Below are 24975 nucleotides of genomic sequence, written 5' to 3'. Positions count from 1 at the left end.
CAAGTTTCCTTCAATTGTTTTCTTTTACTGCTCCAGTCCACTAAGTACTCTGATCATTCCCCACTCATCCTCGTGTCCAGCTATGGTGTGGAGAGCTGAACATACACTGGAACAGATGGTGCCACGTGTTTGGCGATTACAGGGAGCCGAAACAGCTTACCTTACCTGTTCTCCAGGACAAGGGTGGATGAAGATAGCAGGTGGCATTCCCTTCTTCGAAGGCTGCATGGGTAGGCCAAGGCGAAAGTGAAAGCGGTCTTTAGGTTCATCCCTTGTGGACGACGTCGTGGCTCGTAAGCATTAGTGCAAATTAGGGGAATGAGTGACTTATGATAAGTTAACTCAAAACACATATTTTCCTCTCTTTGCTGGTTATCCTGCATTTGGGAAGTAGAAATCGTCAGGTTAAATAATATTTCTCCCCACTGCCGCCTTCCTGCATTTAGTTTCCTTCCTTCTACTTGCGTTGCTGCACGTAGCCAGTATTTTTCATCCCTCTTCTCCTGGATGGGGGGAGGAAAAAGTTGAGAGGGCTCATTATAACTTCTAAGCTGACACATTTCCAATATCATCATATTTTTGTGGCGCTCAACCGCAAACAAGCGTTGGCGAATGGGGCGGAAGACCAGCTTGTAGGTCTTTGCCAGTCCCACCTTGCTGGGAGAAGAGGGGTCCTGCCCTCGTGCTGCCGCCTGCCCACCCCACGATCCCCCACGGCTATTTCTTCATGTCACCTCCCCAAATGTCCCATGCAGAAAGGGGAGCCACAGCCCAGCACTGGCCAAGCCCGAGGTGGCCTCTTATAACCTCCCCTTGTAAATCGTCCTTCATCGCGGGCCTCCTAGAAGCAGGCTCCCAAGGTCTGCTCCTTCTCTTCGTCCCCAGACACATGTTTACTTGCAGATGTAAGCAAAAAGCTTAAATTTTTGGAAGAACATCCGTGGGAAGCAATTTTCTTCCTGAACTCAGCGTTACTATTTTGACACTATCCCAGGTTAATCTTTATTTCAACAATGATGTGTGGACATTTGTGGGACTGTCTGCTTAATGTATATGTACAGCTGTCACCTAGAAAATAAACTGTTCGGTTCATAGAAACAGACCACAGCACACAGAGATGGGAAATTCAAAATAATAATAGTAATATATTAACATCATCATCTTTTAAAGATTTGATAGTCACTGAACAGTCAATCTCATCTCTACTATTTAGTTCACATAGTTAACTTTATGTTCTCCAGTTATTAATAATTTGATGGGTCTTTCATTCCTCTGCCTTTCTAGAAAACTTTTTTTCAACATGGATATCCTAAGCCTCCATGAGACACGGTATTCTGGGATTTGAAAAAAAACCTAGTAGTAGTACAGTGCTAGAGAAATGCTCTAAATAAGAGGTGTCTGACAAAGTAGTTGCTGCTTCTGCTGAAAAATAGTTCAGACTATTATGAAAAATTGGTAGAGGTGTCTGACAAAGAAATAGTAGCTGCTTCTGCTGAAAAATAGTTCAGACTATTTACAAAAAATTGGTAGAAATTTTAGTGCAAGTTCACTAAGAGAAAAGTGTACATTTCTTTGTGGCTCTAGACCTCAGGGCTGTTCGTAGAAGTACTCAGAGGGTCGTGTGGCTGTGTACAGCAATTTTATATAGGTTGTAACATGTCTGGTTTATTAAAAACAGTTTGGGGACATCTTGAGTGTTTGGCTAATATTACAGAATTTACACAGAATTTACTACACGTATTTATGCAAAATATTAAGTGCAGTTTGAAGAAAAAAGGAATGATGCTCTAGCATAATAAGAATAATTGACTTGGGGAAGATTTGCTATCGAAGCAAAACTTAAGAAATCTGGGAACTCAGCCTGACCATGGAAACTACTTCTCTCACCACAAATATGACATGTACATTTTATGAAACCTACTTATTACCAGGGGCCAAATTCTGTGGTCCTTATGCAAGCACAACTTTCACTGAAAGTTCACTGAGGACGGTAGAATTTGGCCCCAAGCTATTTCTTTTCCACAGAAAATTACTTCATTTGTAATTTCCTCTTCTTATATTTCTCAGTAACTGCAGAAATGTGAGCTAGTCATTTAATTTCAAGTGAATAAAAGCTTTGAGGACTCTCTGTGAAATTGCAACTTTATCTTTCAGCATAATAGAATAAAGGAGTATATTTGTGGACGTGATGTTTTACTTAGAGGAAAAAAACCTATTTGGATAACTACATAGACAGGAAACCAATGTAAATATGTGAGTTTTTCCATCTAAGTAAAATGAGAAAGATTTTGGGTTTTGAACCGAAGAGCAGTGACTTGGGATGTTACAAACAGCTGAATTAATATTGGACTTCTGGGACGTTTCTGCAAGCACAACGCAGCCACAAGCTAGCGCTGAATGAGGTCTGGGTTACTTACATTACCCCAGTTAATTTTATTAGTATGGTACTCAACCTTGGCTGGTATATTCACTTCTCTGAGGCTAATAGAAATGTGTCCATACCGCTCTGTACAGTGCCTTGTAGACGCAACCAGCGGGGAAGTGGAATGGGAGAATAACGGCACCGAATATATAAGAGGCTGAGGCGAGGGCTGGGATTTGACTCTTGGAGCGTGCGTTTGGTACCCTGCAAATTCAGATTCCTCAGAGAGGAAAGGGGGCCAGGGCTGCTTGGAGTCAAATGGCTGAGTCAAAAGCTGCTGCTATCGGTGTAATCCTGAGCAGGAGAATATGCATAGCCCATAAGCAGCTACTACATCTAGCATCCCTTTTGGTCATCTCCATTACGTGACCAAAGACGTAATAGCCGTGCAGGAGAAACAAACAACCCATTGCAGCGTTTTGCTGTTAGCGTATGTCCACGCGGTACTTTGCCGGCGGCCGTGAGCGCGTCCTTCCCATTCTCCTCTCTTCGCCAGTCCTGCGAGCGTAGCTAGCGCGGCACCGAGCCCGAGCCCAGTGCTCCCAGCCGGGACGGGGCCAGCCTGCAGAGCTGCGCTGGAGCTAATTCCATCACCCCAGCTTTGGTTTACCTCTAAAGGCGCTGCCGCTGCAGTTCATTTCTGTGAATAAACTGACAGCGTGAATTTTCCGCCCTCGGCTCTTTGTGTTAGCAAATACATTTAAAACAATTGAGTTTCAGGTTTTAGCTGTGAGTTAGCTTTCTTTTCCAGGCCGAATTGCGTTACTACTGATGCTCTTTGAATGTGACTTACCCAAGATTAATTTCTGAATTATGTATAAATTGTTTAATCACCTGTGAAACTTCACAACTTTCAACTTTTCATTAGCTGTGAGATGAATGTCAATTAAATGTGTTTGGAAGGCTAGAGCTTGATGGCACATGCAGCAAACACTGCCGATGACTCTGTTTCATTTAATGCAGTAATAATAAACACTCCACAGGCAATATTTCAGCAATCAAGAATGCTTTTGCAGTCTTTTCTATCTATATGTGTTTGGCTAAATGACAAAATTGGGTCGGGGAGGTGCGGGGAAAGGGTAAAAAATGAGTCAGGCTTATTGCCTTAATGTAACCTTCCTGGCTGAAAGTATATTAATTGGCAAAATGAATTACCTCAGACTAGAGCAGAGAAAGGCCTCCATTGTGCGCGGCCGTGGCGTGAAACCTATATTCTTTGGCTTGCACGTTCTTTCCTCGGCGTCGTGACCCATCCCGTCCGATCAGCAGGCTTCAAAGTCAGCCTGCCGAGATTTATAGCACCTTTCAGTTGGAAGCTCTTTCATTCAGTCCGTTTGTGCATTAAGCCGAGTTACTCTGAAGTATTTCATGGTGAAAAATCTCCTTCCTGTGCAGAAGTTGCTCCCAGCTTCTTCCCGCGATGTAGCGTGGTACTTCTTCAACCCACAAGGGTTAACATGTGGGAAAATGGGTCATTATTTCTTCTTCTATACAAGAGCTTGGTGTCTGGAGCCCTTGCCAGGACCACAGGAGACCTGAGAGCAGAGCCTGCTTCCTTCCCAGCCTTAAAGTCGAGGTCCAGCAATAACCTCAGGTAGCGGCGACCTAATCATCTGCTGGGTTGGAAGGACTAGGGCGGTCACGCGGGGGCTGCCTGTGTTTCATCAAATGACAGCTCCATGTAAGACGCTTACCTTGCGGCAAGGACTTGAACCAGCCTGTGGCCCAAAGCATTTCATTATCGTCGCTTTTTTCCCAGTCCAGCAAATGTTGAATTGTTCTATCTGTTCGAGATTGAAGGGGAAAGTGACACAACCTTGGGTAAAACAGGCATGGTCATCATCTGTCTTTTGAGTAAAAGGGGCCATAACTCATGGGTTTTATGCTCCACTATCACTCTCTCCTTCTCCTTTTTGTTATGTATTCAAAGAAGGTAATGATCCCATTTTTTTTCAGGGACCCTCAGTGAAGAATTTGGTTAGCAGGAGATGTCTTGCTGATTCTTGGCTGAAAATAAGTGTGATAGACTGGCAAAACTAACATGAACTTGTAAAACTCTTAATTGCCTTTTTTTAGATTTGACAAAGGAAAAGCTTAAGAGTATAAATACTGAGAGATTGCACATGAATAAACATGCTATTTCTCACTCATTTCTGCTCATTGGAGTTAAGTGTTTGAATAACAAGGAGGATGAAAGCCGTAGGTTAAATAAGTTCTGTCCAATTTCCCGTAAGCCAATATCCCATCTGAGTGAGCATTATTTGCTGCTATAGACGGTTGCTTCTACGGAGAAATCGAGTCTGAACAGGGCTGGAGACTGTGCAACCTTCCCACCCGCTCAGAGAAGGTCTCCCCAGGTCAGGGGTGCAACCGGCAGTGGAAAAGCCACGTGGAAAGCTGGGGTTTGCCACTGTTTCCACTCTATTTGTTCTGCGGATAAATAAATTGAGGGCTGGAGTCTTCACGGCTGTCAGTGTGCCACCTTTGAACGTCTTCTGTTAGAGAAACAGGAAAGTCAACCACATGTTCAAATTGGTCCTAATTGTTACAGGAAGGCTTCTGAGCGGTTCCAAGACCATCTTTTTCCACTGAGCTTGTATTACAAAATATTTCTGGAATTAGACAGAGCAAGAAAAATAACAACTATTTTTTTATTCTTCTTTCACAACTTGTATCTTATGTCAAGATGCCTTTGAAAGAAATGTGACCCTGTCCTGTACATTGAATTGGCTTTCTTGCTCTGTGACCTGTGACATGCTCAAGCGCTAGGCTTTAAATCAGGGATGGCAGACCTCGGATTAGCGTGGTGGTATTTGTAACCTCTAGCATTTCGTATCCCGCTTTCCCGCAGGATCTCCTGCCCTCACTGGCACTGGAACCATTGCTGTCACGGTGGATGATGTCAATGATAATGTCCCCACATTCGCCTTTAACATGTATTCTGCCACTGTTCCAGAGGATGCTCCTACGGGGACAGATATTTTGCTCGTAAACTCCTCAGATGCTGATGCTTCCACAAATGCTGTTATTAGGTAGGTCGTTTACTGTTGCTGTATGTAATACTGCCTCGTACCTTGCCTGAAGATTTTTTTTCCCCAGTGTCCATCACCAACATGCCATAAAGCTGTAAGACACAAAAGGACAGTTGTATATGTGTAGCTAAATTATTTTGGCAAATCTGGCTTTTTTTGTTGTTGTTGTTGTTCATAGGCTTTTAGAATTATATTAAGGACAAAGAGAGTTGCAGTGTTATTTTAGGTTTTTACTAAGTGAACAACAAAAGAGTTTAACTTGCACCTGAATGTTAATAGGCTAGATTTATATTTCTCAGTAAGTGTAGAGGTGTAGAGGTGAATTAAAAAAATAGAAAACCAAAGAAATACTGAAACTCCAAATAATATCATAACTGGATTAAGCACTTCAGCTTGCAGTCTTTATATATAAATTCTCTGCATAAAGGAATACAATAGAGGCTATGAATGATCATCATTAATGACTGCCATGAGCTTGTGTAGCCTTTGGAAAGGCTTTTGCCCTCTCTTTAGCATAGCTTTTAGAGTTGAGGCCTTGTAATGAAGGATATCGCTAATAGAAATAATACAAATCTTTTAAAACGTATTCCTGAGGAAGCTAGAAACCATTGTTCTTGGAGGCTGACAAATATTAATCGAACGAGGTTTCAGGAAGGTATTGGTGGGGAAGAGGAAGATGTACTTTTCAAACATCATTAACGAATTTGCTACAAAAGCTGACTTTGGGGCAGAGTTAAATAATTTTTTTTTTTTTTTCACTTACGTTCAAATGAAACCACTCACCCTAAAAAAAGTACGGAATGTATTTTGCAGCTTTAGTCGTCTTTAAGCTTTAATTTTTAAGCTAGGCAAATCTAGAAATCATTGTCACATTTTGCATAAAAACATCCAAACTAGTGGATAGTGTTGATTTTGTGATAGCATACATATGTTTGGGGAAGGCTTCAGTATCTCACTTTGAACCTCAAATGGCTTTTCAAACCTAACTGTAGTTTAGAAGACTGCTTATGCAGACTTGGATGCATTTATAATAAACTGGCCAAGCAGATACAACATCACCCAAGACGCTAATATACGTTACACTACAGACCACTGAACGGTCAACAGAAACCACTACCTGCCTTGCCGCTGCGTTCACATCTTTTCATATAGTAAACAATTTTCACTGAAAGCCAACATGTTCCTTGGGTAAATTTATGGTTAGCTATTGTCTTCAGTTTAGAATGAAAATTACAGAAGGTGAGGCATAAAGTTTATCCCATTCAGAAAACCAGTAAAAAGTTTGAATTTGGCCTTTTTGCTCTGAGTGCCAGATGGTTTGCAGAGCTCAGTTGATGCAACCTAACTGGGCACTGGGCTGAACACTGGCCATTCCCAGTTTCACAGACAAGAGTAATGAAGATGCTGAGTGACATGACAAGCTGAAGATTATCCACTGAGGACTGATGTATTGTGAATGGAATACGAAGCAGATTCGTGTTAGTTATTAATCGGAAGGACACGTAGGTAGTCTCATCACGTTTAACTGTCATGACTGCAAACACCTGTATCTCTGTTTCCAAACTTACAAAACAGGATATGAAAGTAGCTTCTTTGTTTACTTTTGTTAGTTCACCTCAGTTCATTTTTCAAAGTCCATAAGAATATCACTGTGATTGTCACTTTTTTTAAAAAAGGAAGTAAAATAAAACAGAACTATGTTATGGCAAAGCAAGTGTGTATAAAATACTGTCATATTTTCTTTCCAACTTGCTACAAGCCAGAAATAGAAACTTGATGGTTTTGGCATTTTAAATATTTGAAAAGCATCCAAAATTACCATTTATTAAATTGTGAAACAGCAAAGCTTTTAATTCTATTCACTCTTACTCTAAGAAACTATTTCTGGCAAGCTCCTTTAAAAAAAAGAATTCCATACAAAGCATGAATGATTGTAATGATTGCATCCCGTAATCAGAAATTATCAGGGTGCTCTCAGATTTCATTAGTGTGGTTGAATTGCTTTAATATCTTTGCCATTAGTCTTTGTCATTCACTCAGTACCTCGCAGGAGAATAGTTGATAAAAATATTTTTTACCTTTGTAAGTAGCTATTTAAAAATTGTTTTCAGGTTTTGTTTTACACTTTTTAGACTCAGGAACATACTTTGTTTTTCTTGGACAGAATTTGTCCAGATTCAGCATGTAGAGTAATGCAAATCTTAAAATATGCCTGGTATTACAAAACTGGCAAAAGCCAGAGGGACCAGAATACGTAAGGTCTTCTTGTCAGAGGTGCTGAGCACTCAGAACTCTTTTTCAGTCCTGTTAGAGCCTGTTTCAAAATCAAATCTTTGGTTTCCAAAGATGGTACATAAATTCCTCTGCTAAAATTTTCATGCTAAGTCAAAAAATGGACTGTGTTATGCAGGAAGTAGGTAATCTTCTGCAAAACTGTTACATGTCCATACAGGCCAACTCTTTTTCTCTTATTTCTCGTGATAACCTGTGAAGTCATTAAGGGAGGATGATGAGGTTGTTAACAGCAATGCACACTTGAGCAGTCTTGTTAAAGATAGTATAGGTAAGAGGGGTCAGCACAGACTAGTCAAAAGGCCAGATTTTAAGCACTTCAGCCAAATTCCTTTTATGCCAGTTGTCACTATTAAAGTTTCAGGGTTTGGTGGGGTTTGGGGTTTTTTGGTTGGGTTTTTTTTGGCTTGGGTTTGGAATTTCGTTGTAACTGTGCTGAGGCACACTTACATTGTCCAGTTTGCATGCGGTTGTACTGGGATATAACTCAGAATATCCTATGGCAAATGTAATTTGTCTTTTTTTTTTTTAAAGTTTTCATATCATCTTTCCAATGCTAAAGCTTGAGCCATTCTATATATGTGGAAATACAGAAGAGAAAGTCTCTATCTTCTGCAACACCTCACACAGGGTTAAAACATTGCAGATCACAGATGAAATTTGCCCATGCTGCTGGTATTTACGGAGATTTAAGTGGTGCTTTAGGCTTTGTGCACATTCTTTCCACCCTAGATGCACATTGCTATGGCTGGAGAATAATTACATATGGCCATCATATTATATCATAATTAAGCAATTAAAGTATGCTCATGGCATTCTGTAGAGATTAATGACTGAACAGGAGAAGTTGCCACAGCTTATTACACAGGCTGGCTATCAATCCTCTAGGTAAAGCTTCTGGCCTGTGTTATTATTTCTGTCATAACCTATTCTGAATTTAAAAAGGTGAAGATAGGAATATTATTCTCTTTCATAAAAGCTATTTTCTTCTGAGTCCTTTATAGAATTGAATACCTCAAAAAAGCTGCTGCTGTGCTGTACCAGGCTTCTCTGAAGAAGCAATGCTAATCACAGCTGTGTTGGTTTTTGTCAGGGTTATAATACTGAATATGGGAATTGTTCATTTTAGCCAGTTTTTGTTTCATTCGTTTTGTAGAAAACCAATTATCTGAATTAATAAAAACCATAATATTAACCAATTACCTTTAAAAATATGGCCCAGTGTTCCACATACCTTTGAGATTCATTCTGTACAAACAGAAGCTGATTAAGCGTTCAAAGAAAAAGGACAAATTCACTGTGCTAGTAAGGCAGAGGTAGCCCGTATGACGCACTGCAGTAAGCACACAGTCAGTTCTTATCAAATCACATTTTTGCACACACACACAGATGTGTGCATGTGTATATATACACCAATCAAGGGTCAAATTCTGGTCCCAATTAGTGTCTATTAACGTAGCTTTGTGGTTACTCATTTGCTATGAATTACTATGAATTAACAGTGAAATCTTGAATAGCAAAACTTAGCGCAGTATCAGGAAACAATATGAATTATAAATCCTCGTATTATTTTTTAAAATTGTCATCCTTTTATTTCAGAAATCAGTATTTTTCCTAATTATATTCTGTGGATTCAGTTAAGAGGTATGTCAGCCTTTTGGAATAATGCTTAATGCATTTGCCCAGGGAAATCAGTACTAGAGGATGCCTCCAGCAGGCAATTTTGAGAGTATGTCTTGACTGTATCTCTAAATGTACAAATGCTCATTCTGCTCCTCACTTATTAGAAATCTATCTGTGTTAAGCAAGTACGCTTGGAAATCCCCAGAAATGTCATTTATGACAGGTCTGAAAATACGGAAAAGAAAAGAAGCGAAGCCAGATGGACAGTCAGAATAAAATGCGTGTGTTGATACCCATCAGCATGGTGGTCTGAACAATATGGGAAACTGTTATTATCTTAAGGCAGCAGGCTGCCTTATGAAACACTAATTGAATTTTTCTTCCTTGGTTTTTCTTTGAAACAGCTATAGGCTTACCGGTGGCAATTCACAATTCACAATCAACCCATCAACAGGACAAATCATCACCAGTGCTCTCCTCGATCGAGAGGCAAGGGAGAACTACACTTTGGTGGTGGTGGCGAGTGATGGGGGCTTCCCCAGGGCTCTCTCCAGTTCCACCAGCGTGCTTGTCTCCGTCGCCGATGTGAATGACAACCCACCCAAATTTCAACACCATCCCTACGTCACCCACGTCCCATCGCCTACCACTTCAGGTAAGCTGATCAGTGGCAGTGCTTGGGATACTTCAGACTGCAGAAACTTCTTAATGAAATGCAAAGCTGTGCCACAAGAAATGTTTCTGAGATGTTCCTCTGCAGCTCTTGTCCAGGTTTTGTTATCTTCATGTTGGGTAGGAATGAATAATGGCAAGGCTCAATATATCACCTGCAATTTAGCAATTTTTTTTAGTTTGTTCCTTCCATCCAAATTCAATTATTTTCCTGCAGTTATGTAAAGAAGATATAGCGTAAATGAGCATCCACTCAAACAAATGATTAAATCATTTTGCTGGGGTTGGTAAGGCAATGGCCTCTTTTTTCCTCTGCAAGTCTCCTCCTGCATGTAGATGTTCTTTTTCCACCCTGAGCAATTCTTAAAGAGGATTTTGTCAACCTCTTCCAAAAAGGCCATATCTAGATCAGATGTTAATTACGTTGCCTTTCCTTGAGCCAAATGTTGAAGTAAAATAAAATAAAAGCAAAGCCAAGCAACAACCTTCCTTTTGTGGAACCTACACCCAAATTAAAGTGACTTTACTCAATGCAGGAATTAATTTCTGATTCAGTTTATGTTTAAACAAGCCTGATAAATAAATACATTAGAAAAGGGTAAGTCCAAAATACTGATACTTTCTATTTGCAGAATTGGCATTGCAAGGGGAAAGAAAGTAGAATATGTGTATTTGCATGAGGGTGGAGAGAATTTGCTGAAAGATTCTGCTATTTTGAGATTTTTTTCCAAGATTTAAAATGGACTAATACTGCAACCTCCGTTAGCTCAAAACAATAAAAGGATTTTATGATATGCTCACTGTATTACCACAGATTCACCAAACTGCAGTCACAGTGGTTGGCTGTGGAAGTTGGCGACACTGTGTTTTCATGTGAATATGCAGACATGGGTATGTGATGCCTACAGAGAGGATTCCAAGACAAATGGTTTACAAAACAAATTTTCTTTTAAAACAACGAAAAGAAGGGCTTTTTTCCATGTCTTGGGTTTTCTCTCTAAATTTTAAACAATTGCAAATACTTCTCCTTTTTATGGAAGAATGAATTTGTTTACATTTCTTCCCTGTTTTCAGAACAGCATTATGAAATTATTTTATTATTGCATTGTATCTTTGTGTATTCTGACTAGGGCACAGTGCCTTTGTGTGGTTTGGAGGGGGGGTGTCTTTAAATGTGTTTGATGAAGAGTACACATAGGTTTAACTGATGTTTTCTGGCAGTATCTTTTTGGATGTTTTTTGTATGAAACCCATTATAACTAGAAACATAGAAAGCCTAAGCTATGTTTACTCTGGTTTTAACTTAGCAAAAACCTAGGGATGCATGCACTTTTTTATTTGCAACTTCCTTAGTTGATAGTTCACTTTCATTTAAAGGGAAATGTTAATATCTTTTCACATTATTTTGAAAGACTGTTGACAATGATGTTACTAGCAGGCATGGTGTCCATTAAAACAAAACAAAACAAACAACTTTATTGCAGTCCAATGTAGCATCTGCAATAGCTTTTCCAAAAAAAAACCCCAAACCCTCATAACTTGATCAAGACTTGTGCCTTTATTCCAATCACAGAATATCTAGTGCATGTTTTGAAAGAAAAAGCTTGATTTACTTATTATTTTTTAGTAAATTTTAAAAAGGGGAACTAGTAATAATAATAATTAATAATATAATTTGCTTAAATGAAGCAAAAATCTTAATGTTTTCCTGTCCCATTTCTCACAAGGGTTCAAATACTGAACTTGTCTAAATATTCCTCCCCCTGGAGTACAAATCATTGCACATGACAAATAGTGACATGAAGTATAGTTTTAAGGGGACGCTGTCAAAGTCATTCCTTCCTGTAAATGATTTTGCCTTAAGAGGTTGAAAACAACATGATTTTTATACAGGAATGGGTATTTTCTAAATTTCAGTACCAGTAAAGCATCAACAGTGTTCTGCAAATGGGTTGGACAGTGTCAGATTTGAAAGACGTGCCGTGCATTAGATCTGTAAATTCCAGTGCAAAAGGACACCCTGGATTCTCCTTGCAGATAGGCAAACATAAAGGTTAATGCAAATGGTGCCCGTATAGTCGAGCTCATTGTCAAGCATGAATTCGAAAGACCTGAAATGTATTATATTCATGTTATTGCACTGGTGTGCAATAGTTTTGTATTTCTATATGATTTTTACCCCTATCTCAGAGGACCAGCGTGCTTTTAGAAATCCAGTCCTGTTAGTTACTGTCCTCAGAATACCCTTACAATGTCAGAAGCAAGAGGCTATTGGGGAAAAAGGAGCAGCATCTGGGGAATAGGAAAAAAAGGGGCTGCAAGGGAAGGTGGGTGTGAGGGTAAATGTCCATGGGTGCTGCTTGTTCACTTACGTAACCTTAATAGTCATTGAATTCCAGGGGGTTTTTTACCTGGACAAATAAACTATGAGTAATTAAAAAAAAAAATCAAAATAACATTCAATCTTATTAGATTTATGGCTTTCATAATGTGAATGTTCTAGAAGTGGGATGCTAGGATTCCAAAAAGTTGCAGGTCCATTTTCCAGTGCAGATGTATGTGCAGCCACTGACATCTGTACATGCATTTCTCTGAATGCAGTGACCTACTTTTCAAACCCACATTTTTTGGCCGCGTGCATGTCTTGCGGGTTCACAAACTCACCTACCCCTTGCTGAACTTAATCATCTTGTGACAAAACCAGTTCATTTTCAGAGCACTGTAAGGAAGAGCATACTGCTCCAGGACATGCTTCCGAGTGAAAAGCTGGCATCACGTTTCCCGCAATCAGTGCATTCATTAAAGAACTGCCCTTACTTTGTGCTCCATTTCAGGCTCGTTTGTGTTTGCTGTGACCGTCACCGATGCGGATGCCGGCTCCAACGCTGAGCTCCATTATTCCCTCATGGGGAAAAACTCCGAGAAATTCCACATCGATCCAGCAAGGGGGGCAATTCTGGCTGCGAACCCCCTGGCGGGAGAGTCCGAAGTCACCATTTCTGTTCACGTGAGGGACGGTGGCCGGTACCCCAAGACAGACTCTACAACCGTCACCGTGAGATTTGTGAACAGAGCAGAATTTCCTCGCGTTCAGGCAGATCAGGAGACCTTCACATTTCCTGAAAACCAAGCGGTTGGTACACTTGTCACCACCGTCTCTGGATCTTCAGCCAGAGGAGGCTCCTTGTCTTACTACATCGCCAGTGGTAACCTGGGCAGCACCTTCCTGGTCGACCAGGTGACAGGACAGCTTTCTGTCGGGCGGGCTTTAGATTTCGAAGCCATACAGAAATATGTGGTTTGGATCGAGGCCAGAGATACGGGCTTTCCTCCCTTTTCTTCATATAAGAAACTGGAAGTAACGGTGATAGACGTCAATGATAACGCACCGGAGTTTGAGCAAGATCCCTTCATTGCAGAAATAGTGGAAAACCTGTCCCCACGGAAGATACTAACAGTGGCTGCTGTTGACAGGGACAGTGGTCTAAATGGACAGTTAAATTACGAAATAATTGAGGGCAATACAGAAAATAGTTTCAGTATCAATCAAGCCACTGGTGAGATCAGAAGTGTCAGGCCCTTGGACAGGGAAAAATTGTCTCGATACACACTAACTATAAAAGCTTCAGATAGAGGCACCCCGCTCCAGAGCACAACCGTCAAAGTTATCATTAATATTTTAGATGAAAATGACAATGCTCCGAGGTTTTCCCAGATATTCAGTGCTTCCGTGCCTGAAAATGCACCTCTGGGTTTTACAGTAACGCGAGTCACGACATCAGATGAAGACATCGGGGTGAATGCGGTCAGCAGGTATACCATAAGGGATACAAGTCTCCCATTTACCATAAATCCCAGCACCGGGGACATCACCATCAGCAGACCACTAAACAGGGAGGACACAGACCGCTACAGAATCAGGGTCTCTGCACATGACTCTGGGTGGACAGTGAGCACAGATGTCACCATATTTGTCACGGATGTCAACGACAATGCCCCACGATTTACAAAGCCATCCTATTACCTGGAGTGTCCGGAGCTTCCTGGGATTGGGTTGAAGGTCACCCAGGTTTCAGCCACCGATCCTGATGAAGGGTCGAACGGCCAAGTCTTCTACTTCATAAAATCCCAGTCTGAGTTCTTCCGAATTAATGCAACCACAGGGGAAATTTTCAACAAGCAGTATTTAAGGTACCAAAACTCCAGCGGTTCAAGCAATGTCAACATTAATAGGCACAGCTTCATCGTTACTTCTTCAGACCGAGGCAGTCCTCCATTAATGAGCGAGACGACTGTCACCATTAACATAGTAGACAGCAACGACAACGCACCACTGTTCCTCGCTCGTAAATATTTTACTCCTGTTACTAAGAACGTGAAGGTTGGCACAAACTTAATTAAAGTTACTGCAGTGGATGACAAAGACTTTGGCTTGAATTCTGAAGTGGAGTACTTTATCTCTGATGAAAGCAAAACTAATAAATTCAGACTGGACAGGAGTACAGGCTGGATTTCTGTGTCATCTTCACTAATGGCTGACTTGAACAAAAACTTTCTGTTCAAAGTGAAAGCAAAGGATAAAGGTAATCCTCCACTCTCATCCGAGGTAGCAGTTGAAATAGTAGTAACAGAGGAAAATTACCATACACCCGAGTTTTCTCAAAGCCGTATGAGTGTTACTATCCCGGAGAGCCACTCTGTTGGAACAGTGGTCAGGACGGTTTCAGCCCGAGACAGAGATGCCGCTATGAACGGATTAATCAGATATAATATTTCCTCTGGAAATGAGGCTGGCATCTTTGCTATTAATACAACTACTGGTACACTGACACTAGCAAAACCACTTGATTTTGAGTTACGCCAAAAGCATGAGCTAGTTGTTACTGCCACAGATGGAGGATGGGTGTCCAGAACAGGCTACTGCAGTGTCACTGTTAATGTCATTGATGTGAATGATAATTCTCCAGCATTCAGCCCTGAGGACTACTTTCCCAATGTGTTAGAAAATGCCCCCAGTGGGACAACTGTTATTCGTTTAAATGCCACTGATGCTGACTCTGGACCTAACGCTGTGATTGCATATGCTATTCAGTCCTCAGATAGTGACCTCTTTGTCATTGACCCCAATACAGGAACGATCACCACCCAGGGATTTTTAGATTATGAAACAAAGCAAAGTTACCATTTAACGGTAAAGGCTTTTAATGTTCCAGATGAAGAGAGGTGCAGCTTTGCTAGTGTCAACATCCAATTAGAAGGGACAAATGAATACGTGCCCCGTTTTGTGTCCAAGCTTTATTATTTTGAGGTTTCTGAGGCAGCGTCCAAAGGTACTGTTGTAGGTGAAGTTTTTGCAAGTGATCGTGATATGGGAACTGATGGAGAAGTCCACTACCTTATCTTTGGCAACAGCAGAAAGAAAGGCTTCCAGATAGATGAAAAAAGTGGCCAAATCTATGTTTCAGGACCTCTCGACAGAGAAAAAGAAGAACGAATCTCTTTGAAAGTCCTCGCAAAAAATTTGGGGAGCATTCGTGGTGCAGATATAGATGAAGTAACTGTTAATATCACTATACTGGATGCCAATGATCCTCCCGTTTTTACCTTAGGAACCTACAATATACAAATCAGCGAAGGTGTTCCTCCAGGCACCCATGTCACGTTTGTGAGTGCCTTTGATTCAGATTCTGTCCCTAGCTGGAGCAGGTTTTCCTATTTCATTGGGTCCGGCAACGACAACAGCGCCTTTTCCATCAACCCGCAGACAGGACAGGTGACGGTCACTGCAGAGCTGGATCGAGAAACGTTGCCTGTGTACAACCTGTCTGTGCTGGCCATCGATTCGGGAACGCCGTCTGCTACAGGAAGTGCCTCTTTATTGGTAACTTTGGAAGATATCAATGACAATGGCCCCACCTTGTCCACCAGCCAAGGAGAAGTCATGGAAAATAACCGTGCGGGAACTCTCGTGATGACGCTTCAATCGTCAGATCCTGACCTCCCTCCGAACCAAGGTCCCTTTACGTATTACTTGCTCAGCACCGGCCCCGCAACCAGCTACTTCAGCCTTAGCACCGCCGGCGTGCTGACAACGACGAGAGAGATTGACAGGGAGCAGATCAGTGATTTCTACCTGTCGGTGATTACAAGAGACTCTGGCGTTCCCCAGATGTCTTCCACAGGAACTGTGCAGATCAAAGTAATAGACCAAAACGACAACCCGTCTCAGCCCAGAACGGTAGAAATCTTTGTTCACTATTACGGAAACCTCTTCCCAGGTGGAATTTTGGGCAACGTAAAGCCACAGGATCCAGATGTGCTAGACAGCTTCCAGTGCTCCCTCACCTCAGGAGTCACCAGCCTCTTCAGCATTCCCGGGGGGACCTGCGAGCTGCACTCGCAGGCGAGGTCCACGGATGGCACGTTCGACCTGGCCGTCCTCAGCAACGACGGGTTGCACGGCGCCGTCACCAGCAGCGTCCGGATTTTCTTCGCGGGCTTCGGCAACGCCACCGTTGACAACAGCATCCTCCTCCGCCTGAGCGCCCACAGCGTGCGGGATTTCCTGACGAATCACTACCTCCACTTCTTACGCATCGCCAGCTCCCAGCTGACGGGGCTGGGCACCGCCGTCCAGCTCTACGGGCTGTACGAGGAGAGCAACCACACCTTCCTGATGGCGGCCGTCAAACGCGGCAACAACCAGTACGTGAATCCCAGCGGCGTGGCCACCTTCTTCGAGAGCATCAAAGACGTCCTCTTCCGCCAGAGCGGGGTGCGGATCGAGGCCGTGGACCACGACTGGTGCCTGCAGAGCCCCTGCCAGAACGGAGGGAGCTGCCTGAGGAGGTTGGCGGTGAGCCCGGCTCTGAAGAGTCACGAGAGCGTCCCCGTCATCATCGTGGCCAACGAGCCTCTCCGGCCCTTCGTGTGCAGGTGCATGCCTGGGTACGATGGGAGTCTGTGCGAGACGGACATCGACGAATGCCTCCCTTCCCCCTGCCACAACGACGGGACGTGCCACAACTTGGTGGGGGGCTTCTCGTGCAGTTGCCTGGAGGGCTTCACCGGCATGGCCTGCGAGAGGGACGTCAACGAGTGCCTTTCCAACCCATGCAAAAACGGCGCCGCCTGCCAGAACTTCCCGGGAAGCTTCAACTGCGTTTGTAAAACTGGGTATACAGGTACGCTTTTACTTCTCTCTATCTTACCGTCCAGAAGAGATGGGAAGAGGGTAGAAACGTGCCTTTTTAGCACAAGGTTGTCCGAATACGGGCATCCCCGATAGGTGAGGAGGTCGTGCAAAGTGAGGTACTTGTAGTTATGAAACCTCAGAAGACCAGGTGCCCACAGTATTATTTTATTTTAGCTCTGTCCTCAGGCAAATCTCACTTACCTGATTTGCATTAGAACAGAAAGATTTTTACAAGAGCTATTTTAACTTATTAAATGTGTAGAAACCATTTCCAATGTTTAAGTATGATTTTTCTGTTCTTGTTATTGTTAGGCATATTGTGGTAGCATTTCAAGTCTGCTAGGAGTGTGCCAAGCAAGAAAATCGCCCTCTGCCCCAAATTGCTTCCAGTCATACAAGGCAGAAAACAGATGAGAGATATGGGGAAAAAACAGAATTCAGGCAAAATGATCAAGCATGCCTCTTCTGTATTTTGTCCCTTTGTCATTTTTTTTTTCATTAACAACAGAAATGTCTGCAGCATTCCTACCTCTTCTGAGTATTTTTCTCTAATATTTATTACACATTCAAACATAGCAGCATTTTATCCCTAGAAAAGCAGGCTGATGTTTGCTTCTGTCATGAGTATGATATTTAAGGAAGGTTCTGAACAATTTTAACCATTGCTTATGGCCACTTTTTGCAGACATCATAAAAACAATCTAACCAGAGAAGATAAGGTAAGGCTTTCATTACCTTTTCTAAGGAGCATTTCTGTATCACAGATGCCACAAGACAGCCCAGGTCGGCACAGCCGTGTTCATTATGGTGTGGGTATTTGGGCTTGCCACCACTGCCACCAAAATTCATTTGTAACCAGTGGAGTGATCAGGGGGTTATTGTTCTTTTGGGTTTTTTTCTTAAACCAGATTAGTACAGGAGATGTGATACGCTTTATTACAAAGGAGAAAGTTAATCGATTTCAAAATAAAGGTATAACTACTTCATTTAAAGCACAGCTACAGCAGTGGATACATATTTGGTGTGAAAGGTCTGTCAATATAAAGGACACTGATGTGATCTTTTTTGTGAACCTCACAAATGTACTACTGAGCCTCAGGTCAGGAGCAATTATTGTTAATTGACAAGCAGTTCTAATTAGGTTACTACTCCAGGATTTTATTTCACGTTGTATTCGTGCATCAAATTATTTTGCCAGGAGCATGGCAAAATAATTCTAGGGCACCTATCCCCTGTAACTAAGTCTTTAGGTCATTAGCAGCAGAGATTACATGGGCATATGCTTGCTGTTGCAGTGAAGCAAAACACTTCATTAACTCTAGCAGCATACTGTAGTGTATGCCTCTAGCCTATAATTTGAAACATTAAAGAAACGTCCAGCTAATTTTTTCTGGTATTAAAGCTCATATCTTAATGTTCAACCCTTGTGTCAGCTAAAAATAAAGTTCTACATGTGACAAGCTTGAAAAAAGAAGAACGTTTTAACTAAGAAAACGTGATGAGAGACTCTTACAGTTTGAAGTGTTGGATTTCTTTCACGCCATGAATTAAATGTGGCATCTGATATGAGCTTTCTTAAACTCCTTGTCAACACAAATAACATTAAAACCGACTACCACTGGGGCAGACGTTTCTATTTGGGAGTCAGATCTTTTTAAATCGGTTGGCCATTGCAGAATCAAGAATTATTTAAGTGTCTGGAGATTAATTGATCAAGACAGAAAACAAATGGCATCAAAGTATGCTATTAAAAACCAAAATGTCTTCAGAGTTGAATATCAGCGGAGCTTCTTAGATAAGACTACAATTAATATTCAGTATATTTAGACATTTTATGTCTGCAAAAGCATATTTGAAATTCTGCAAATTTAATATTCAATAGGTTCTGCAAACAAATGTCAGAATACAGATTGTTTGAGAATGCTTGACATAGAGACTATTATGTCATTATTATACTGCCAACAGAAAGAGAACACAGCTGCTTGGGCATTTAATCCTGATTCTTATATGATTAAGGATAGCCATAGTGAATGTAAAAATAAAGCCTGAAACTGTTTCTTTATGAATATAAACCTTGAGTGCCTCAGCAAAAAAAAAAAAAAAAAAAAAAGAGACATCCAAAATAGTGGATTTCTAATTCAGTTTACCATATACATAGCTTTGCTGCTTCTCTTGGAATGAAAATACGGTCTCATAATTGAATTTGCATGCTCAGTAAAAAAATAATATTTACATGGTACTGCATACAAGTTGAAATTAGTATTTTCTGAGACAGACTCTCTGTTCACCGTAAATTAGAGTACATGAGCTGTAGACCTTTATAATGGCCTACCTGAAAATTGAGAGTCTTACTTTTCCTTGATTTATTATGTTTTGTCAGCTGCATTTCACTTCATCATACTGCAAAGGTAATGTAGTTCTTTTCACTGAATAGGATTATAAAGGCTGATTACCTCAGAGCAACATCATTAGGGTTTAAACAATCTGTTATAATTACATCTCTTAATGATGATCAGGTTTTGTTTTTAAAATAATCACTTTCTTGAGGGAATATACTTTGTGATTTACAGTAGTTGTCTGCCCTTCCTTTGAACCCTTCATTTCCTGTTTTCCAGGTCTCATTAAGATGAAGGAATGTAGGTTTGTGAAATTGTTTCAAATGTAAGATTAAAATATTAGAACAACCACTTTAAAAGATGGACACAGAGAACCATGAAAACTAAAACTCTCAAATCAGCTGAAATCTAACCCAAGAGCATTCAGCTGGTATCTGTTCCTGTTACATTTTTCAATTTAAAAAAAAAAAAATCTCAGAAAGTTAGATTTTTGCATAAGCCCCTACATGTGATATCATCAGCTTGAGGTGATGAATGATAAATGCTGAATGCTGACTGTTATCAATTTTCCAGCATTACCCAAATTTTTCATGGTCTTCAGGAAAGGATCTTTCTGACATAAAAATGAATGCCCTGAATCCTTCAATATTTCAGCTGAGAAGAGAGCTATAAACTCAACTAACTGCAACGTTCACCTGAACTGGAGTGTAACTGGGGTGGCTCTGGTTTGGAGTCTCCCTGGTTCCCAAAACATTGGCTGAGGCATTTCCTTCCCCTCGCTGATACCCTGAAACACTAATCAAACATATATGATTAGCCTAATTCTTTATGCTGGCCAAATAAAATTATTCCCCAACTGAGCAGTGCATAGTAGTCTGGATGTGTGAAAATGCTTCTTGAAAATTTACTTGCTTAAGCTATGAAAACACAAACATCTCATAATTTTTCAAGGCACATTACTTAGGTGGGATAAAGGTCTATCAGAACATTACTCTTAAATTCATGTTGTAAAACTTAAATCAGCAGACTGTTGTGGAAAATGACCTCTGAAACCCCAAACTACCCTAGTTTTGTGAGGTTAAGGTCATTGGCATTATCCTTCTGGAAAGCAGTAAAACTGAGCACTTGTGTTCAGGTGAGGATGCTTTTATGCATAGCAGCAAACAGTTTCTTATCCTCTTCAATCCAGTAAGGTTCCTTGAATGATTTGCTTTATCTGTGCAAGAGAGAATTTCAAAATAGCTAGTACTTGTGTAAATTGTCTACTTAGGAAAAACAGTCCTCTCTAAAAATCCTTTTTTTTTTTTTCCTTCTGTCCACAAAAAATACTGTCTAAATATAAGCATAATATTTTAAGCAGAATGGCAAAAACAATGGGTTTGCAAGCTATGTTTTCTTTTTCCAAATCTAAATCTTTAGTACACACCTTATTGTGTCTGTAACCCATGGAACCAGTAGGTTGTCAGGGTGGACTTGAACAGATACACTCTTGCTAAGGTACTGGAAAGCTAGCATTAGCATACTGCAAGGGAGATAACTGAAAATGGTAGGACAACCTGCTGCCATCCTGGATGGCTCTACTTGCTAGAAGAATAAGGTGTTAAAAAAAGTCGAAGTTCAGTAGAAGCTGCAGGACCGAGTACAGTATAACTGGTATCACAGCCACTTACCTGGAGGAATCCCCATGGTGAAAAACAAACAAGAGAAAAACCCTGCTGGGAATGGGGGTTGGGGTCAGTTCATCACATGTTGTCTCTGCTGCTCCTTCCTCCTCAGGGGCAGGACTCCTCACACTCTTCCCCTGCTCCAGCGTGGGGTCCCTCCCATGGGAGACAGTCCTCCAAGAACTTCTCCAACGTGAGTCCTTCCCACAGGCTGCAGTTCTTCATGAACTGCTCCAGCATGGGTCCCTTCCCACAGGCTGCAGTCCTTCAGGCACAGACCGCTCCAGCGTGGGTCCCTGTGGGGTCACAAGTCCTGCCAGAAAACCTGCTCCAGCCTGGGCTCCTCTCTCCACAGATCCACAGGTCTTGCCAGGAGCCTGCTCCAGCGTGGGCTTCCCACAGGGTCACAGCCTCCTTCGGGAACCCACCTGCTCCAGCGTGGGGTCCTCCACGGGCTGCAGGTGGAGATCTGCTCCCCCGTGGACCTCCCTGGGCTGCAGGGGGACAGCCTGCCTCACCAGGGTCTTCCCCACGGGCTGCAGGGGAATCTCTGCTCCGGTGCCTGGAGCATCTCCTCCCCGTCCTTCGTCACTGACCTGGGGGTCTGCACAGGGGTTTCTCTAACATGTTCTCCTCCTTCTGTCTTTGGCTGCAGTTGTGCAGGTTTTCTTTCCCGTTCTTAAATGTGTTATCCCAGAAGTGCTACCACTATCGCTGATGGGCTCGGCCTTGGCCGGCGGTGGGTCAGTCTTGGAGCTTCTAGCAGCTTCTCACAGAAGCCACCCCTTTAACCCCCATGCTACCAAAGCCTTGCCACGCAAACCCAATACACACGCATTTAAAGGGGAAAATTAAGCTTCATAGGCATCTTTTCTTGGATCGTTATTCCAAATGTAAATAGATACATTTTTCCCAGGTCTTTAGCACTTCAGTGAAGGGCAAAGAATAGCCAAAATTTCTTCTTCCTTTAAATAAATACTAGTTTTAATAGCTCTGATGAATTGTTAAACCAGAGTATTCATCTTCTCCTGTGTCAAAACAGTTGGAATAAATGCAAACATACTTTTATTAGTTGCATGAATTATTCAAACATTTGTTAATTATGAAGATGTTGTTATTCGCTGGTTAAAATATGTGCAGCTAAAATAAACATCCATATTCTGATGCTGACTCAGCAAATATGCCAGCTTTAATGTTAGCTGAGAAAAAAAAAGAGTATTTAGACTGAATTGCAAAAAACTGAGTAAGCCTTATTAGCTACACTTGATTTTTGTGAAAACTAAGAAACGTCATTGAGCTATTTTAAGCATCTCTGCCTCACTCTTGCTACGTGTTCTCCTCAGTAAGTCAAAGATCTGTTCTATATACCATAATTTTAAAATAAAGAAAATAGCAAAATCTAACATAAAAAGTTAGCTCATCCTTCAGTCATGCCCATTAGAGAATAAAATATAAATAAATACCCCCAAAGCATAATTAGGTTCAGACACTGGAAATGTTTCCTGGATTTATGGTGAATCTACAAGTTACATATTAACCACAGGAATCCTCCAGTGCTCTGTTTCCATCCTGCTTGCAGTCACACGTGGAAGGCTGCTGCTCCCACGGAAGAACTGCCCGCAAACTTCTTTAGGTTAAACAGAAGAGTAGAGGGGGAAAATAAGAGGTTTACTTAATTAGGTGACTGAAGATGTGAAATTCTGAAAAAGCTAGCGGAGTTAATATAGCACAGTCCTGATTTTCTACAGTTTTAGGGACCAGCAATTCCTAAGGACTGCATATTGTGCATTGCTGTCATGTGAGATGTAAGAATTATAAGATAAATGTGGCATATAAGAATGGATACCCTCTACTCAAGCTCATGTTGTATTTTTAACTTAAATGTATATGATATGATCGAGCAATAAAGTAATTCATTATCAGAGCAATAAGAACCATTAAGGCAGTCTTAGCCTTTGCTATGTGTATATATCCCAGCCTAGATGAAGCTCAAGGAGAGGTCTGGAAGAGCGTGGCTGATTTTGCCGGGTTTCGTGGAGAAACACAAGGGACAAACATGACAATTCTTTCAAGTTTTTGCTGAGCAGGCAGCGAAGGCTGGCACTGCTGGCAGAAGGAAGGCAGGTACCAAGAGTGGTGTATAGTGGAAGTATTGCGAAACTGATAAAAGCTAAGCAATGAAAAACTTAGAAGTGAAGACCAATACTTCTGTAGTTAACGTTTCCATACAAAGAATATTTTAGTTTTGTACAAAGAACCCCCTTGTCAGTATTCGGCATCTGTTAAACTCTTCACTTTTTCTCTTGGTTCCCTTCCTTGTTGAAATGAATTATGTGATTTCAGTTTATTCTCTGGTGAATAATATTTGCCCCATGTGACAATGTCTGCTTAGAAAAGGACTGTATCCAGGGTAACTTGTTTTAGCTCTGGAGGACTGTGGTCCCTCCGAGTCAGGAAGGAGGTTGTAATTGATGAGGAAAAATCAGAAAAATCATATAATGTACAATAGCAGCCTGTGTTCAGCATGTTGTGCTCATGCAGGGTCCAGCCAGGGCTGTCCGCGTCTCCTTCACACTAATGAGTACATTGCATTCAGTGTGGGGGGAAATGTTTTTTCTTTTTCTTTTTTTAATTCAGCATCTCCTTTCATTTCATGATCTCTCTTTTACAGATACCAGTTAATTAAAAAAATAAAAAAATTAAAAAACAAAACCAAAACAAATCCACCGATACTACCTCTATGAGATAATTACAATGAGACACTTGAAAAGTAAAGTGAATTTCTCCGCGTTGCGTGTCGTGCCTGCGTCAGGGCTGGGAGCAGCCCAGCATCGTGTCTGTGTTTCCTCCCCTCTCCATCCCACAGCTGCAACTGGTCCCTGGCCCCCTCCCTCCTGGCTATGCGTTCAGCGTTGGTTCATAAGCTCATTACCTAAATACCAGCCTGACTTTCCTCTTGACCTGAATACTCTGACCTGGAAATTGCTTTTATTTCCTAATTGCAGGGAAAACGTGTGACTCCACTGTCAATTACTGTGAGTGCAACCCCTGTTTCAATGGTGGATCCTGCCAAAGCGGGGTGGAGGGGTACTACTGCCACTGCCCCTTCGGTGAGTACACTTCTCCTCTCTGCTTGATCTTCCTTTTCCCTATTAATAATTCTCAAATCGCTCTTTACTTTTAGCGGCATAAAACCGAGGGGTGCGTATATGGATCCCGCTTCGTGGGCAGGTGTTGGTCATCTCCTCTCCCATCCTTTCTGGTTTTCCCCAGCTGCAAGTGAGGAGCACAACATTAATATTGGCACTTTTATATTTAGTAAATTTGATTAAAAGAACCTGACTGAATCAAAACAGCTTTGTTAGCCCCCACCAGTACTTGCCCATTCAATTTATTGTATGTTAATAAAGTTCTGAGTTCCAAAACCAGAGTACTATTCCAAGAATCAGAGAAGTGTATAGTACCGCCAAAAAAGTTTAATAATTATTAGAATTTAATTATCCCAAATTTCGTTTGTGGAATGAACGCCATAAAGACAGAAGACAACACAGATGTTTTAAGGTATCATGATATAATTGCAGCAAGATTCGTTCTGAATGCAGATTAATCCAGAATTGTCATTGTTTATATAGAAAAGCATGAGAGTAAATGCAAAAGATTAACCAAAAAATAGATAAACCTGAGAAATCATCTACAATGTTTTAAGGCTGCTGAAAACCCTCACACAAAAGTATGGTTC

At 41.4% G+C, this 24975-nt stretch overlaps 1 protein-coding gene across 1 annotated transcript in view; it reads left to right on the top strand.

The window, feature by feature from the left end:
* Nucleotides 1-24975, top strand: part of FAT4 (FAT atypical cadherin 4) — a 149739-nt gene that overhangs the window by 103079 nt on the left and 21685 nt on the right. Inside the window, exons 7-10 of the mRNA XM_075036840.1 lie at nt 5274-5454; nt 9774-10024; nt 12876-17225; nt 24242-24346. Of these exons, the coding sequence (XP_074892941.1) occupies nt 5274-5454; nt 9774-10024; nt 12876-17225; nt 24242-24346 (4887 nt within the window). The remainder of the gene's footprint in view (nt 1-5273; nt 5455-9773; nt 10025-12875; nt 17226-24241; nt 24347-24975) is intronic.

The sequence above is a fragment of the Buteo buteo genome, chromosome 1 (assembly GCF_964188355.1).
Source record: "Buteo buteo chromosome 1, bButBut1.hap1.1, whole genome shotgun sequence".
In the NCBI taxonomy this organism is placed as follows: domain Eukaryota; kingdom Metazoa; phylum Chordata; class Aves; order Accipitriformes; family Accipitridae; genus Buteo; species Buteo buteo.
The sequence above is the reverse complement of the archived record's forward strand: the minus strand, read 5'-3'. Positions and strand labels throughout refer to the sequence as shown.